General features: G+C 40.4%; 1 protein-coding gene across 4 annotated transcripts in view; it reads right to left on the bottom strand.

Annotated features, from left to right (window-relative positions):
* The window catches only part of CDC42BPG (CDC42 binding protein kinase gamma), a 197,444-nt gene that overhangs the window by 57,645 nt on the left and 124,752 nt on the right, over nt 1-15,047 (bottom strand). For all 4 annotated transcript variants that reach the window (XM_040328581.1, XM_040328582.1, XM_040328583.1 and 1 more), the window contains exons 22-25: nt 12,810-12,896; nt 7,166-7,234; nt 5,410-5,515; nt 5,198-5,331 (exon numbers count right to left, since the gene is read on the bottom strand). In XM_040328581.1, the coding sequence (XP_040184515.1) occupies nt 5,198-5,331; nt 5,410-5,515; nt 7,166-7,234; nt 12,810-12,896 (396 nt within the window). The remainder of the gene's footprint in view (nt 1-5,197; nt 5,332-5,409; nt 5,516-7,165; nt 7,235-12,809; nt 12,897-15,047) is intronic.

Genomic DNA, 15,047 nt, shown 5'->3' with positions numbered 1-15,047 from the left:
CGGATCATTTTATTTCCACGGCTGACCATCCCTTGGCAATGCACTATAAACTATGAAACACCAACGAAAACTACTCCAGCTTCTATGGCTTTTAAATAGGGTATAGACAGAGAAGATTCATCAATGTAACTATTCAATTAAAAACTAGTGACACCTTGGAGCACAAAAACAACACTCCATTGCATGCAAAGCCAATCCTTTTAAAAATGACCCTGGAATGTCAAATTCAGGTCTTCATTCAGTAAGATTTAAACAAGGAGTTAACATGGGGGTGTGCAACACAGTATAACTGTAGCATTAACAGAGCAACACATTTGCTGGCAAGCATAGTAGTCCCATGGATGATGAGCCATGTGCAAGACTACAGACATCTGGATATAGGGGCGAACGGCTTAACGAAAGTCTCGCAAAGCCCCATAATGATTTTTTCCCCACATACTGTAAAAGATTTTCATGTCAGCTACACATGGTGTATGTTTATGGTGCAATTATACACTTTTCTTAAAAGAAAGCGGTGCTGAAAGAATATGTAGGCTAACTAAACTGGAAACACTAGTTACCCGGCTGTCGTGCCGATTCAATAGTTTTAAATTCTTTCAGTCAGTGATCTGGAACAAACATGTATATCAAGATTTGCATGTTGCTCTTGGGTCCATGACTCAATGCTTTGAAGCCATTTGAACAGTCAGGCAACGGAAATTTTAAGAAGGATGTAGCCAGTAGCATCACAAAATGTTTTTTTTGGTTGTAGACAGGTGTTTTTTTTTATCTTAATGCATTTATGCATTAAGATAAATCTGTGTGCAGCAGCCCTCCCTCCTCAGTCCCCCTAAGGCTCCATGCACACTGAAGCTGATAAACTGCAGTTTATTGGCGTTTTGGCATTTTTTTTTAAAGCCCATAAACTGAACTCTATGTTAGCCTATGTGCCCATGCACACCTGGGTGTTTAGTGTTAATGAGCTTTGGAGTTTATTGGCTTTTTTCTGAATGCCCGAAATTTGCGTTCAAAGTGCAGTTTTTTGGCAGGAAAAACGCTAAAAAATGCAAAACGCTCAAAAACGCTGGCGTCAGTGTTTTTTTGCGTTTTTTTTTTTAACCGCTAAAAAACGTTCCCTGCAAAGCTACTGGCGTTTTTAAATAGCTTTTTTTAGCTTATACTTACTATCTCTATCCAGCAATGTGCCTTGGCCTTTCAGGACTCTCCCACTTGATTGGCTAAGACAATGGCTCCCACTGCTATCAAAGTCAGTTAGCCAATCAGGAGAGAGAGGGTGCGGGCCGAATAGCGGCTCCTTGTCTGAATGGACACAGAAAGCTGCAGCTTGGCTAAGGTGCCCGCATAGGTAGCCGCTTGCTATGGGGGCACTCGGCAGGAGGGCGGGGCCAGGAGCACCAAAGAGGGACCCGAGAAGAGGAGGATCCAGGCTGCTCTGTGCAAAACCATTTCACAGAGCAGGTAAGTATATCATGTTTATTATTTTTTTTCTTTATAAAATAACAAGACTTTAGTATCACTTTAAGGTAACTTCCAATGTGTATTATATTTTCTCTGATCTGCCAATTCCTTGTTTCGCACTTTAATTGCAATGTGCTTCATGTTAACCGGTGCTTTACAGTGTTGGATAATTTACATTCCAGTAAAGCCCTTCAATACAGAGGATTTACCTAAGATGACCATTATTTCCCATAGCAACTGCATAATAGTTACACATTACAGGGACAAACATGCACAATGTACATATGTTGCAACATGCATGAGTCACTCATAACAGCAGCAGCTATAGATAAAACTCTATATACAAGGCACCTATCTTTTAACCCCTTAACGCCCGCCGCACGACTATTTACGTCCGCAGAATGGCACGGACAGGCAGAAGGACGTATATATACGTCCTTGCCTTCTAGCGGGTGGGGGGTCCGATCGGGACCCCCTCCGCTGCGTGCGGCGGGCGGGTTCCCTCGGGGAGCGATCCGGGACGACGGCGCGGCTATTCGTTTATAGCCGCTCCGTCGCGATCGCTCCCTGGAGCTGAAGCACGGGGAGAGCCGTATGTAAACACGGCTTCCCCGTGCTTCACTGTGGCGGCGTATCGATCGAGTGATCCCTTTTATAAGGGAGACTCGATCAATGACGTCAGTCCTACAGCCACACCCCCCTACAGTTGTAAACACACACTAAGTGAACACTAACTCCTACAGCGCCCCCTGTGGTTAACTCCCAAACTGCAACTGTCATTTTCACAATAAACAATGCAATTTAAATGCATTTTTTGCTGTGAAAAGGACAATGGTCCCAAAAATGTGTCAAAATTGTCCGAAGTGTCCGCCATAATGTCGCAGTCACGAAAAAAAAATCGCTGATCGCCGCCAATAGTAGTAAAAAAAAAAAAAATAATAAAAATGCAATAAAACTATCCCCTATTTTGTAAACGCTATAAATTTTGCGCAAACCAATCGATAAACGCTTATTGCGATTTTTTTTTAACCAAAAATAGGTAGAAGAATACGTATCGGCCTAAACTGAGGAAAAAAAAAATTTATATATGTTTTTGGGGGATATTTATTGTAGCAAAAAGTAAAAAATATTGCATTTTTTTCAAAATTGTCGCTCTATTTTTGTTTATAGCGCAAAAAATAAAAACCGCAGAGGTGATCAAATACCACCAAAAGAAAGCTCTATTTGTGGGGAAAAAAGGACGCCAATTTTGTTTGGGAGCCACGTCGCACGACCGCGCAATTGTCTGTTAAAGCGACGCAGTGCCGAATCGCAAAACCTGGCCGGGTCCTTTAGCTGCATTTTGGTCTGGGTCTTAAGTGGTTAAGGTAACTTCCAATATGTATTATATGTTCTCTGATCTGCCAAATACTTGTTTCGCACTTTAATTGCAGGGTGCTTCATGTTAACCGGTGCTTTACAGTGTTGGATAATTTACATTCCATTAAAGCCCTTTAATACAGAGGATTTACCCAAGATGACCATTATTTCCCATAGCAACTGCATAATAGTTACACATTACATGGACAAACATGCACAATGTACATATGTTGCAACATGCATGAGTCACTCATAACAGCAGCAGCTATAGATAAAACTATATACACAAGGATGGAAATATTAGAGCCTCATGGGAGGATGGAGGAAGGCACCTATCTTTTAAAGATTGCTTAAACATTCAGGAGAGAAGGCACCAGAAGTTCTTTAATAGACCTATACAGCACTATAGTAAAGCCATCTAATCTGAGTGTTTTAATATGGGGAATTTCTCAAGATTGCCATCTCTTCTGAAATGTCATAGGCACATTAAAAGGATGTCTATTTAAAGGGATAGTTTGTTTGTTTGATAGGCCTGTGTATGATATACAGTCTATAAAGTTCTAAATAAGCATGCATGAGATATTCACTTTGGGGGTTATAGATCCTTGCAATAGAATATATTGTCTAGGCAGATCTGGCCGGCTAAGAACAGGTAACTACTCGCTTATCTACAAATTCAATTATTCTCTAGCTTTGATACAGAAGTTTTTTTGGGGGTCCGTTCTAGCAATGACAAATCATATGCTTTGGCACAATGATTCCAGGTTTGGATTGCCTCTGAGGTGGGATGTTTGGTATAATTCAATTCAAAATACCTAAGATTATCTTCAGAAACATAAAAATTGAGAGTTTTCTGGCCAAACGAATAGCACTAGAAAAATGAGCCACACAGCATAGTCTTGAAGGCCTCCCCATCTGGTATCAATGCCTATAGCAGGGACATTTAGGAAACCATAATCATGTACTTGGTGGTTATAGAAACTTGCTTTAGTATAACTTGATTAGGAAGGTCTGGCTAGATGGGAAAGGTAAACTACTTGCTTATCGTTAAAATGTAATCTTTTCTGGCTATAGATTTTGTCTTTTTTAGAAATGACAAATGATATGCCCTGGAACAAAGGTTACACAGTTTTGAATGGACTAAGGTGGGATGCTTGGTTAGTTCAGCTTCTCTTTACCATCACTTTTAAATTTAGTGAATATTCTGGCCAAACCTATAGCTCTAGAAACAGGGCCACATAACAGTCTCAAAGGTCTCCGATTTGGCATCAATAGCTATAGCAGGATCATATAGAGACAAGTAATCACTGAAGCACTGAAACATAACTAGTGGTCATCTAAACATAGTGAACGCATCTGCCAGATACGGTATTCCACCTCAGTGCCCACTACCAGAGACAGCATAAGTGGGAAATGGTCTGAGATTGAACTGTGTAAGACTTACCAAGGACCAACAAGTGGTTTTGGAGAGACCAAAAAATATCCAATGTGGACAAGGTGTGGCATGTCTCTGAATAACAGGAATATTCTTGGGTATTAGGATTTTACATCGACAGATATACTGGATGTCATGTTTATCCAAACAGGATGCCAAGGCAGATAAGCGAGAAGTACCCCTCAACCCATCCAGGGAGTCGTTATGAGTTGTGCTAGTCTCAATTATTATCAAAACATACATGCATGCGCACACGCACTGGCCAGGGGTCTATTTTCATTTGTTTAACTGAAATTCTTAAGAGATAAAAAAAACACACATCATATCACATTCAGAATAGGTGCCTACATACAAGGCACTTGTAGACAGCACATGCAGAAATACGCAATCTATAAAAGGATAGCAATATTGCCCTCTGTATACAACTTTCTATAAATTAGTGGTCAAAAACAGAATTAAAGTGGTTGCAAAAGCCCAAGGTTTTTTACCTTCATGCATTTTATGTGTAGCAGCGGCCCCTGAAGACTTAGCTGAGCCCCATCTCGATCCAGGGAAGTCCACGAGAGACTCCTGATTAGCTTTTGGCAGCAATGGGAGCAATTTGCTCCTGTTGCTGTCAATCACAGCCAGTGAGCCAATAAGTAGTTGGAGGGAGTGGGGCCAAGCCATGGCTCTGTGAATGAATGGGGACACAGAGCCGCGGGTCGGGACCATGCCTGCTTGGGTGCCCCCACAGCAAGCCGATTGCTGTGAGGGCACCCAGCAGGAGGGAGGAGCCAGTATTGCCAGCATGGGACCCGAGAAGAGGAGGATCCGGCCTGCTCTATGCAAAACCATTACACAAAGCAGGCAAGTATGACACGTTTGTTACTTTAGAAAAAATAAAAGAAGACTTTAATATCACTTTAATGTGTAATGTACGAGAATGAAGTGGAGAATACACACCGATAAGTATCCTTCCAGAGCTGTTCCGCTTCCAGTCACTGGATCCACTCCATATATCTTCTTAGTCTGACTAGGTGGTGAAGGGCAGATATTGGCACCCTCCCGACATGACACATGGCACATGTAGCCACAAACTACACACACAAAACAAACAAATTAGACTGGTCTTTCTTTATATTGTATTTATATTTTTGCAATGTTGTATTCCTCACCTTCACAGCACAATCCTTGCCGTGCCACACCAACCATAACAGATGTACAGCGCAGACACTTTGTAGGTGATGCAAAATTTTTCACTTTAAAGGCATGTGCCTTGGGCTGTAACAAAAAAAATGTTAATACATGAAGAAAGAAATTCTGGAAACACTTTTAAAATTTTTTATTTATCTGCAAAGAAACCAGTCCACACAGACCTTCAGTATACAATAATAACAGCAGGGATAAAATATCATGTATACATATATAACTCCGTACATAAGTCCATAAACAAATAAACATTATTTCAGTGGGGCGTCAAAATATAACTTAGGCCCCAGAGGGGATGTGTCCCCCAGCGTTCAAGGCTGTCTCTACCTGCCTTGATAGCGCGTTCCGGTCGGACTGGCCTCCAGGACCATTTTCCATTTTCAGTAAAGAAGGAGAGTTAAAGGTTAGAAAGTAAAGTAAAGTAGAGAGGTGTAGAAAAGGGTACAGTACAAAGGAGGGGAGGTGGGGAGGGTTGCACGAGCAGGGTCGGTGTAAAGCACCCCGAAGGGCGTAAGGTGTATCTAATCCGTTTCCGGATATTCTGCGTGTCTAGAATAGGCTAACAGGCACTATACCCGCGGCTGAGTCGAGGTCGGGCAGTCGACTTCTCGTAGGCTCTGACCTTCGTCCGAGTATTTAAAAATGTTGTACAGCTGCCACGTCTCAGAATATTTTTCCTGGCGCTGTTGGCTGGAGAGGACCAGGTCCTCCATTCGGCTGATCTCGTCCACTTTATTCAGCCAGAGAGCAATAGTCGGTGGGTGAGGGGACTTCCAGCGGAGAGGCACACAGGCCCTGGCTGCGTCTAAAAGGTGGCGCACCACTGATGTCTTATAGACTCCCGGTGGTATATTGGTTGCGTGCAGGAGGAAGTATGGAAACACTTTTAAAGAATAGAACATTTTTGTAGCCAAGCCCTCTAGTAGTAAAAGGGCTTGTAATGTCTGGCACTTTGACTGAAGCAGCAAGCAAGAAATGTATCAGCATAGAGCTGGCCTGAAATTGAAGCACAGTGTATTAAAGCACAACAATAGTAAAAGGAGCTATGGAATCAATTTGTTGAACTCCATTCCCCCATGTGTGCAGTGGTGTGGTAGGTTTACCCTCAAATACACTGAATTATAAAGCTACAACATTTCTTTAGGGCACAGAGGGAGATAAACATATTCAATGGATAGTAAGAAATTAAGGCGGATATAGACCAAAGCTCGAGTCAAATCAGTGAAAAAATGTGTTTGGTTGCAATGCGTTACTGTGTTAACAATATTCCCCCCAATACAGATTCTAGTTCTGAATAATGTATGCAATTGGGAACTTTGCCAAATACAAAATCATATCAAATGCATGCTTTTTTCCCTTGCACTTGATTGGGTATTCTTTACAAACTGGATTTAACCAAAGTGAACAAAGTTATTTGCTGAATCCACTGAGTCTGAAAACATGAGGCTGCACAAGAACCCTGTAATCAATATTCTTGTGGTAGACATTTAGAAAATTGGCAGCTATGCAAACTGAGATTGTCCGATAGTCATAAAGGAAACCCATTGCTGGAGAAAGTTTCTCGCACGACTAGGCCAACAATGGACATGCATTACAATTTTAAATTCGGAGGTGTACGGCATTAGGCACAAGGTCATCTGATATCCCCGCACCAACCAGACACTTGCCGCTATCTGGAGACTATCCTCAACGATCAAAGAACAAGTGCAACTACATACTTACTTTGTCTGATGGTTCTTCTGTATATTCCATGATTCCAACAGACCTTCTGTTTGCTTTACTCTTCACAGACTAGAGAAAGGAAATATTGTTTCTATTTAAATATTCATGCCAAAAGCAATTACCAGAAAGGCAAAGCCTGTCTATTAAAATGGCACTCAAACCAAATGCATCAAAAACTTTAAAAATATTGTGTACAGCGACAATAAGCAAAGCCATTACACCCTGATCAAAGAGTGGGGGGCTCCTTCACACTTACAGCACGTAATATAAGTATTGAACATGTCCTCATTTTTCTAGGTAAATATATATTTCTAAAAAGTGCTATTGACATGAAATGTTTTACCACATTGGTAACACATGCAATCCATACAGTACATACATAGAAACCAAAAGAAATAAGTTCAGAAATTAAGTTGTGTGTAAAAAAATAAATAATGGAATGAGACAGAAAAAAAAAAAAAAAAAAAGTATTGAACATGTTAAATGATATTTAATTTAAAACTTCGTACAAAATCTTTTACTGGTAAGGAGTGCTTCAAGACGCCTCCTATATGGATAAACTAGTCGCTTGCATTGCTTAGGTGTGATTTTTGGCCCATTCTTCCACAGAGTCTTCAAATCTTGAAGGTTTCATAGGCCTTTGCTTTGAACTGTGATCTTAAGTTCTTTCCATAGATTTTCTATTGGAGTCAAGTCCAGTGATTGGATGGGCCATTCTATCAGCTTTATTTTCTCTCTTTGAAACCAAATGAGTTTGCCATTTGACCGCAAAATATGGTGTGTATTATGGTCTCATCTGACCAGACTATATTCTCCCAGAATTTTACAGGCTTCTCTAAATGTTGTGCAGCAAACTTTAAACAAGCTTCAACATGCTTTTTCTTCAGCAATGCAGTTTTTCTTGGTGAGCATGCATACAGGCCATGGTTGCGTGCAGTTGAGTGCATTACTTATTTTCTTTGAAACAATTGTACCTGCCAATTTCAGGTCCTTCAGAAGATGTTCAGTGGTCATTGGGTCTTGCACAACTCTTCTGATAATTCTTTTCACTCCTGTCAGAAATCTTGCGAGGAGCACCTGGTTGTGGCAGTTTTATGGTGAAATTTTGTGCTTTTCACTTCCGAATTATAGCCCCAACAGTGCTAACTAGACCGTTCAGAAATTTAGAAATCCTTCTGTAACCAATGCCATCAGTATGTTTTGCAACAATACAAATACGAAGGTCTTGAGAGCGCTCTTTGCTTTTACCAATCATGAGAGGTTTCTTGTGCGACACATTGGTAATGAGACACCTTTTTATATATGCCATCAGCCAAGACTGAACCAGCCCATATTAAAGCAGAGCTCCGTCCCCCAGTGAAAAATTTAAAGTCAGTATCTACACATACTGTATCTACCGACTTAATTTTAGGACACTTGCCTGTCCCGGAATCCAGCAATGTCAGCACCCCAGCAAAAATATTTTCAGCGGCTCTTGGGTGTTGCCGCCACCATTGCCTGTAGGGGAAACAGGCAGTGAAGCCTTGTGGCTTCACAGTCGGTTCTCTACTGTGCGAAGCGCGCTGCGCTTTTTGAATAGCCCAGCAGCGGGGGACAGATACCTGTCAAAAACAGGTACCCGGTACCCGCTACCCCCCCCCCCCGAAAGATACCAAATGTTGCACCGGAGGGGGGGGGGGAAGCAGATATGCAGAGCTTCCACTTTTGGGTGGAACTTTTATTTGGACTGACAAAGGGCAGGACTGCTTTCAAATTACTGATAGATTTCAGCTGGTGTCTTGGTTTTCCATACCTTTTTGCACCTCCCTTTATTCATGTGTTCAATGCTTTTTCCCTATATCATTCAATTTTATTAAACAGAATTTATTTGTTTTGGTTTCTTTGTGGTTACTGGCATGTGGTGAAAACAGCACAAATAGCACATTTAAAAATATATTTACAAAGAAGAAATGGAGACATGTTCAATACTAAAATGTACCTGCTGTATATTCATGGTTTTTATTGGCACCCCAAAGCACTAAAGTAACACACAGTAATGAGCCACTATGTTTTGAGGTATGGTGCATCAGAAAAAAGGTGCAGATGCATTTTTTTTTTGTTTGCACTCATGGGTTGGCAACCAATTCAAATTAATTGGCAGTCCTAAACAAAACAAAAACGGGATTGTACGTGCGTTTTAATGCAATGCACCAGACAAGAAAGGTATGTGAACTCTAAGTTTAGTCACTGGCATAATGTTGACCACTGTGTTAAAAGCAAACTGCATACAGAGATAATAAATTAAATACATGTGAATAAAAAGAAAAAGGAGAAAAACAACATGTAGTTGGGTTGGAACACATTCTTGCCCTATTGGGCATAGGGGAATGGTGGCAGCAAAAAAGTGATTACGCACTTTATGAAATGTACTTTAATCAGCCTAGAACCCCCCATCCCAATGGCCGCTAATATTGGGGAGGAGCTGGACCAAACTGATCACCAATATTGCAACACATGTGGTATCCCCACTGACTACCAATATTGGGGGGACAAGTTTTACACCACTGCCCACTAATATTGAGGGAAATGGGGTACCCCAATGACCACCAATGCTGGGGAGCATTGCAACCCACTGACCATAGTTATGATAAATATTCATGGAAAAGTTGGACGCTACTGACCACTAATATTGGGGAATAAGTTAAACCCTACTAGGCACCAATTCTGGAAACTATTGTACCCCACGGACCACCAGTGCTTGAAAACATTGCACCCCACTGAGTACCAATGCTGGGGAGATATGTACCCACTGACTACCAATGGTTTTGGGAAAGGCTGATTGCTGCCCACCAATACCAGTGCATTGTTCTAGCAAAGGCGTGGCATCAATTTCCTGAGCACTAATGGGGGGTTTGGGGTGGAAAGGGAGTGGCTTTTTTTTTCTTCCACTGACCACCAACAGTGGTCATTGTTTGCCTTCACGGACACAATGCAAGGTAATTTTTTCCCTCCACTAACTAACAAGTAGTGCAGGTTTTCCCTCTATTCACCAGTGCCAGTATTTATTTTACTCAGTGATGCCAGGTTTTTTCCCCCTCTACACATCAACAAGAGCACATTTGTTTTCATTTATGCCCTGACACCTGGACATTGTTTTCCTTTTATTCACCAATGACAGGATCTTTCCCCCTACTGATCACTGACACAATGTTATTTTCTTCCACCAACATAAGTGCATTCTTTCTTATATACTCCTGAACCTTGCGCCGCATACACTACATTGTGTGTGCTATACTCTTGACCACAGTACAGATTTTTATTGTCTCAGCAGTTCATGGCTGCTAAATGGGTATTTAAAATTTTCTGTGCCTGGCAACATTTTCATATTTTTTCAGCCTGTCGTTCTTAGGCATGACAACGGATTTAAAAGAGGTAAATAGTATAGTCGCTGTCCCGTTACAGAAATTAAACCACACCCATTTTTGCTATGGCTTCTCCACACCAATGTGCCCCACTTTCTCAAATTCCATATTTGGGAGGTAAGAGTTAAAAAAAACTCTCCCTACGATCTTCCATTGTACACAGAAGTGCAAAATAAAAGGCCCAAATACTGCTGTTTTCCAGTAAAACAACCCTTTCAGTATATAAAAGTATGCCTCAAATGGTAACATCCCCAGGTGAAGTTTGCCGAGACTAAATGTCATTAGTCCACCACCGCATTTAGATTCCTACATCAGTACAGGACGCAACAGTGACTTGGATGTCAGCAAAAATGAGTGTTCCGGCACTCCCTTGGATGGGCCATATGATCCAGGGAAATTGAGGGCTTGGCTGGTTAAAGTAGATTACCACATAAGCATCCTTTCGATCATGTTCATTCATATCTGCACCTTCCACAGTTCCCTTCTGTCATATAGATAGACCACCACTAGTAGTGGTTAAATATCACTACTTTGTGAATGGAGATCTGAGAGTTCCTGCATTTTTTCCTTGCAAGAAAAAAAGTTTCCCTTTAAATCCTATGGGACTTCTCACACCACTGCATTACAGGTGCAGTGCGTTTTAAAAAATCAGGCATGCTGCATCTTTAGTGCAGTTTTGAAAACCACATTAAAAACATCTAATGAATGAAAATCGATGGGGAAAAAAATAAAAAAATTACAATTTGGCATTTTTGGTTTGTTTGAGTGACATGTCCATTTTTCACAGGTGCAGGCAACCCACAAACGCACAGCAAACACTTTTGCTACACAGCAGTGTGAAAGTACCCTTAATAAGGTGAGAAATTCACAAAGCTGTTTTCTCTTGTTTGCGTGCCGAGTATTAGTTCTCCATTGAGGACCCTGTTTAATTTCTCATTTACCATGTTCCGCTCAAGTTTAACTAATTAGTATATGCCTAGCCTTTGCCTATCCAGCCTTAAGAAACATTAACACAATTTATTTTTAAAAGTTCAAAGATGGGAAAAAAATAGGCTAACAAATATCATCAACACAAATAAGCAGAGATTAGAAGATTGCCATTTTATACCAATAAACACTACTACATTCAGGTGAGGTCACTCCTCAAATGGGTGGGCTCCAATGCATTATAGAGCCTTAATACATCAGGGCCCCCTCCAACTTAATAGCTACAGCAAAATAATAATAATAATAATAAATATATATATATATATATATATATATATATATATATATATATATATATATATATATATATAAAAAGATGCTGGGAATGCCAAATATCCCATATCTCACAATAAGACTGTATAGCACTGTGCAGAAAGAAGCATCTTCTTGCAAGATTTGCCATGGCTGGCTTCTTCCTTAATATTCTTGTGGCTCAGCTATTATTATGGCTTCAAACACTGAGTTACAGACCCAACGTTGGTATGCAGAATATTATAATCAGCATGCCTTGTCTGCACATTTGCTCCAGATCAGTGACAAGGCAAACGGATTAAGCCGTCAGCCCAGAAAACCTGTATTCCCAGAAGAGAGATGAGTGCCATGGAAGCCTCCACATTTCTTAAAATAACAGATTTACTTTAAAAGACAAACGTGCCGCATTTTCATCTCCATATATAGTAATTTGTGAATACAGACCTCCTGGTGCACCTTTTTACATTCATTTATATTGAAAACAGAAAACTTACAAGAACCCTCAGGTAAACTTTAGCGATTTAACCGTCACTTTTTTCTCCAAAACAAAAAATCCAGAAACTTTTGCGATACTTACCTTCTAGGTAAGCAGGTCAGATTTTTATAAAAAGCGACTTGATTGCAGTACTGTGGAACAAGCACTTTACTGCCCTGCAGTTTGCAACCAAATTGCAAGTCCCACAGCTGCAATCTCACTTGAGGTGGCAAGCTTAAAAAGGAAGACTATCTTTTAAAACATAAGTACGATAAAAGTTTTACCTGTTGCAACAATAAAATGAAAAATCAGTAGTGTAGTGGATGTACAATTTGACATCAAACCCTTTTATAGCTTTTACTGCAAAATATACTAGTTTTAAAAATGCAACATTCCCTAGTGCTTCCCACTTTGACATTTCAAAGGTTTGAGAATGAAGGAGGCGGCCATAGGCAGTGCAGTTTCAAAAATGTGTATATTGCTGGCACTTCTCTCTAACTGAATGCAGTCCTATTCAGCAAACACTTACATCAGCTGTTCTGTCACCACGTCTCATAATAACATTGCTGAATGTTGTTTGGGACAGCTCAGTGGATTCTGTACTGACCAGATCCTTCTATTGAAAAAAACAAACAAAAAAAACAGAAGCAACACTCAGACATTTGTGGACTGTAGAGCCATTTTTACACAAATTTGTGCGATTCTGTTAATTATACACTTGAATTTTTAAACACTGACTGCATTTTATACTATTGCCTTAATACATAACACTCCCCCCCTTTAAAAGTAGAATTCCAGCTTTCATTTGCCTGTAAGTGGCTTGGGCCAAGCGGGCCCAAACTATTTTCAATACATTACTATGTGGCTGCGACCTGTGTTGGATCATACTGTTGTGACATTAGCTACATACAATCTGCAGTCTTTTGCTATGACAACAGTACAGGCAACTTCTCGTCTGCTGCTAGAACAAAATCGAGTGCGCCTTAAATGCTTCTCTGCCACTCGGGAGAAGCTGCATAATCAATGAATAAATATCTTCTTTGGATTGGCTGAGGTGGAGAGATAGGCAGACGACATCTTGGGCAATCAGAAGAATGCTTGTATTCATTGATAAAAATACAAGAATAGTAAAACATTCAGGCGGATTCTGTTTAGTTCTGACAGACAAAAATGTGCACATATTGCTGTAGAACAAAGCGCAACTTCCTGCATATAGCCAATTATATTATAGTATAATACAGCACACAAATCAGCCGCAAAGTAATGCAATGAAACAAGCTGGTTTGGGCCATCTTGTCCAAAGCAAACTATTTCATGTCAAATGAAAGCTGGAATTCTAATTCAAAGTAGATGTAAACCCCATTCATGAAATTTAAGCTGGGCACATATCTGCTGTGTTTACTCATCTCTCTCTAAAGCCCCACATGTCTGTGTCTTTCGGTTGCTCCGTTCTGTTATCAGCATAATAACTTTTAACAAGTTCTGACACACAAGATAAAAGCAGCTGAAAATGTATTTTGGGGATGGTGCTATAAATAGATTAGCAGAGAGCTGGTCTATTCACAGCACAGCTCTGCAAGTTTCTTTGTTCCTCTGACTATGAGGAGGAGGGAGGGTGCCTTTTCTCCTATAAGCTGTCACACAGTGTATGCCAGACTCCCCTCCCACTGCTGAAACAGGAACAAACATTTGTAACAATGTGCACTGTCTAGAAAATATAGAAAGGGAAAGACAGCAGAAATACATGTAACATTTATGTTAGAAGATTTGTTTCATCTGTGTGTCATCTGAGGCTGTTCACTTCACTGGGTATAGGAGAGGGTTTACATCCACTTTAACTAAAAGTCATATCTGCATGTTGATATGAAATCATCTTACATTCGTTAAACATTTTTTGCTTTTATTTACCATTGCTGTTTTTCCTCTTCCTGGTTGAGGAGACACATGTGATGTAGCCCTGGCCTCACAACTGAATACTGGAAGGCTACATAACCTGTGCCTGCCTCTGAAAGCTGGGTGATGGACTCAAAAAAAAAAAAAAAAAAAAAGGCCACCTTGAAAAGATTGTGAATGAGAAAATGTAGGTATGCAAAGAATAAAAACCTTTCAATTATCTATTAAAGTCTGTAAATAGTCATTATCAAAAGTTTCTAAACGTGAGTTTGTTATTTTTAGGAGGGTGAAGTTCCTCTTTAAGAGGACATCAATAGATAAATAAAATCAAAAAAGTTACAGTCATTTAAGCAGTTACTTTCAGTCCAAAAAGGCAGATTAATTGTTTACCCTTATTTAAAAAAGTTCTCCAGCCAAAACATTTCTCTGTTTTCAAAACCATGGGGAAGGGTTTGAATCTGTCAGGTTTTTCTTCTGGTCTGTCAGGTTAGGGGATTTTCTCGTTTGTTCTGGTGTCATTCCTATGAGGTTTTATAATGCACTTCTGCAACCCACTCTCACATTGCCTGTGCAGAAAATCACAAGATTTCTTCATACTTAAAAAGACTATCAAAATGGCAGTGTCCGTAGATAGCGCTGACTACTCAGGCAGTTCTACTTACACATGCCACTTCTCCTCACTGCCATAGCCATTGTTAATGTAGTGGAGTGTCTGGTTATATCAACCCCATGAGCTCCAACTCCAGCCAAAACCAAAGTATATAGTTAGGCTGTGACGCTGCAGCAGGGAGACCGTGAGGGATTGTGGTTGGGTAAGCATAAAAGTCTTGGAGGGTGGAAGTGCCATGTGTCTCGTTAAGATCTCCACAACTGC

The sequence above is a fragment of the Rana temporaria genome, chromosome 11 (assembly GCF_905171775.1).
Source record: "Rana temporaria chromosome 11, aRanTem1.1, whole genome shotgun sequence".
NCBI classification, from domain to species: Eukaryota; Metazoa; Chordata; class Amphibia; order Anura; family Ranidae; genus Rana; species Rana temporaria.
This window is presented reverse-complemented; position numbering and strand designations above follow the sequence as displayed.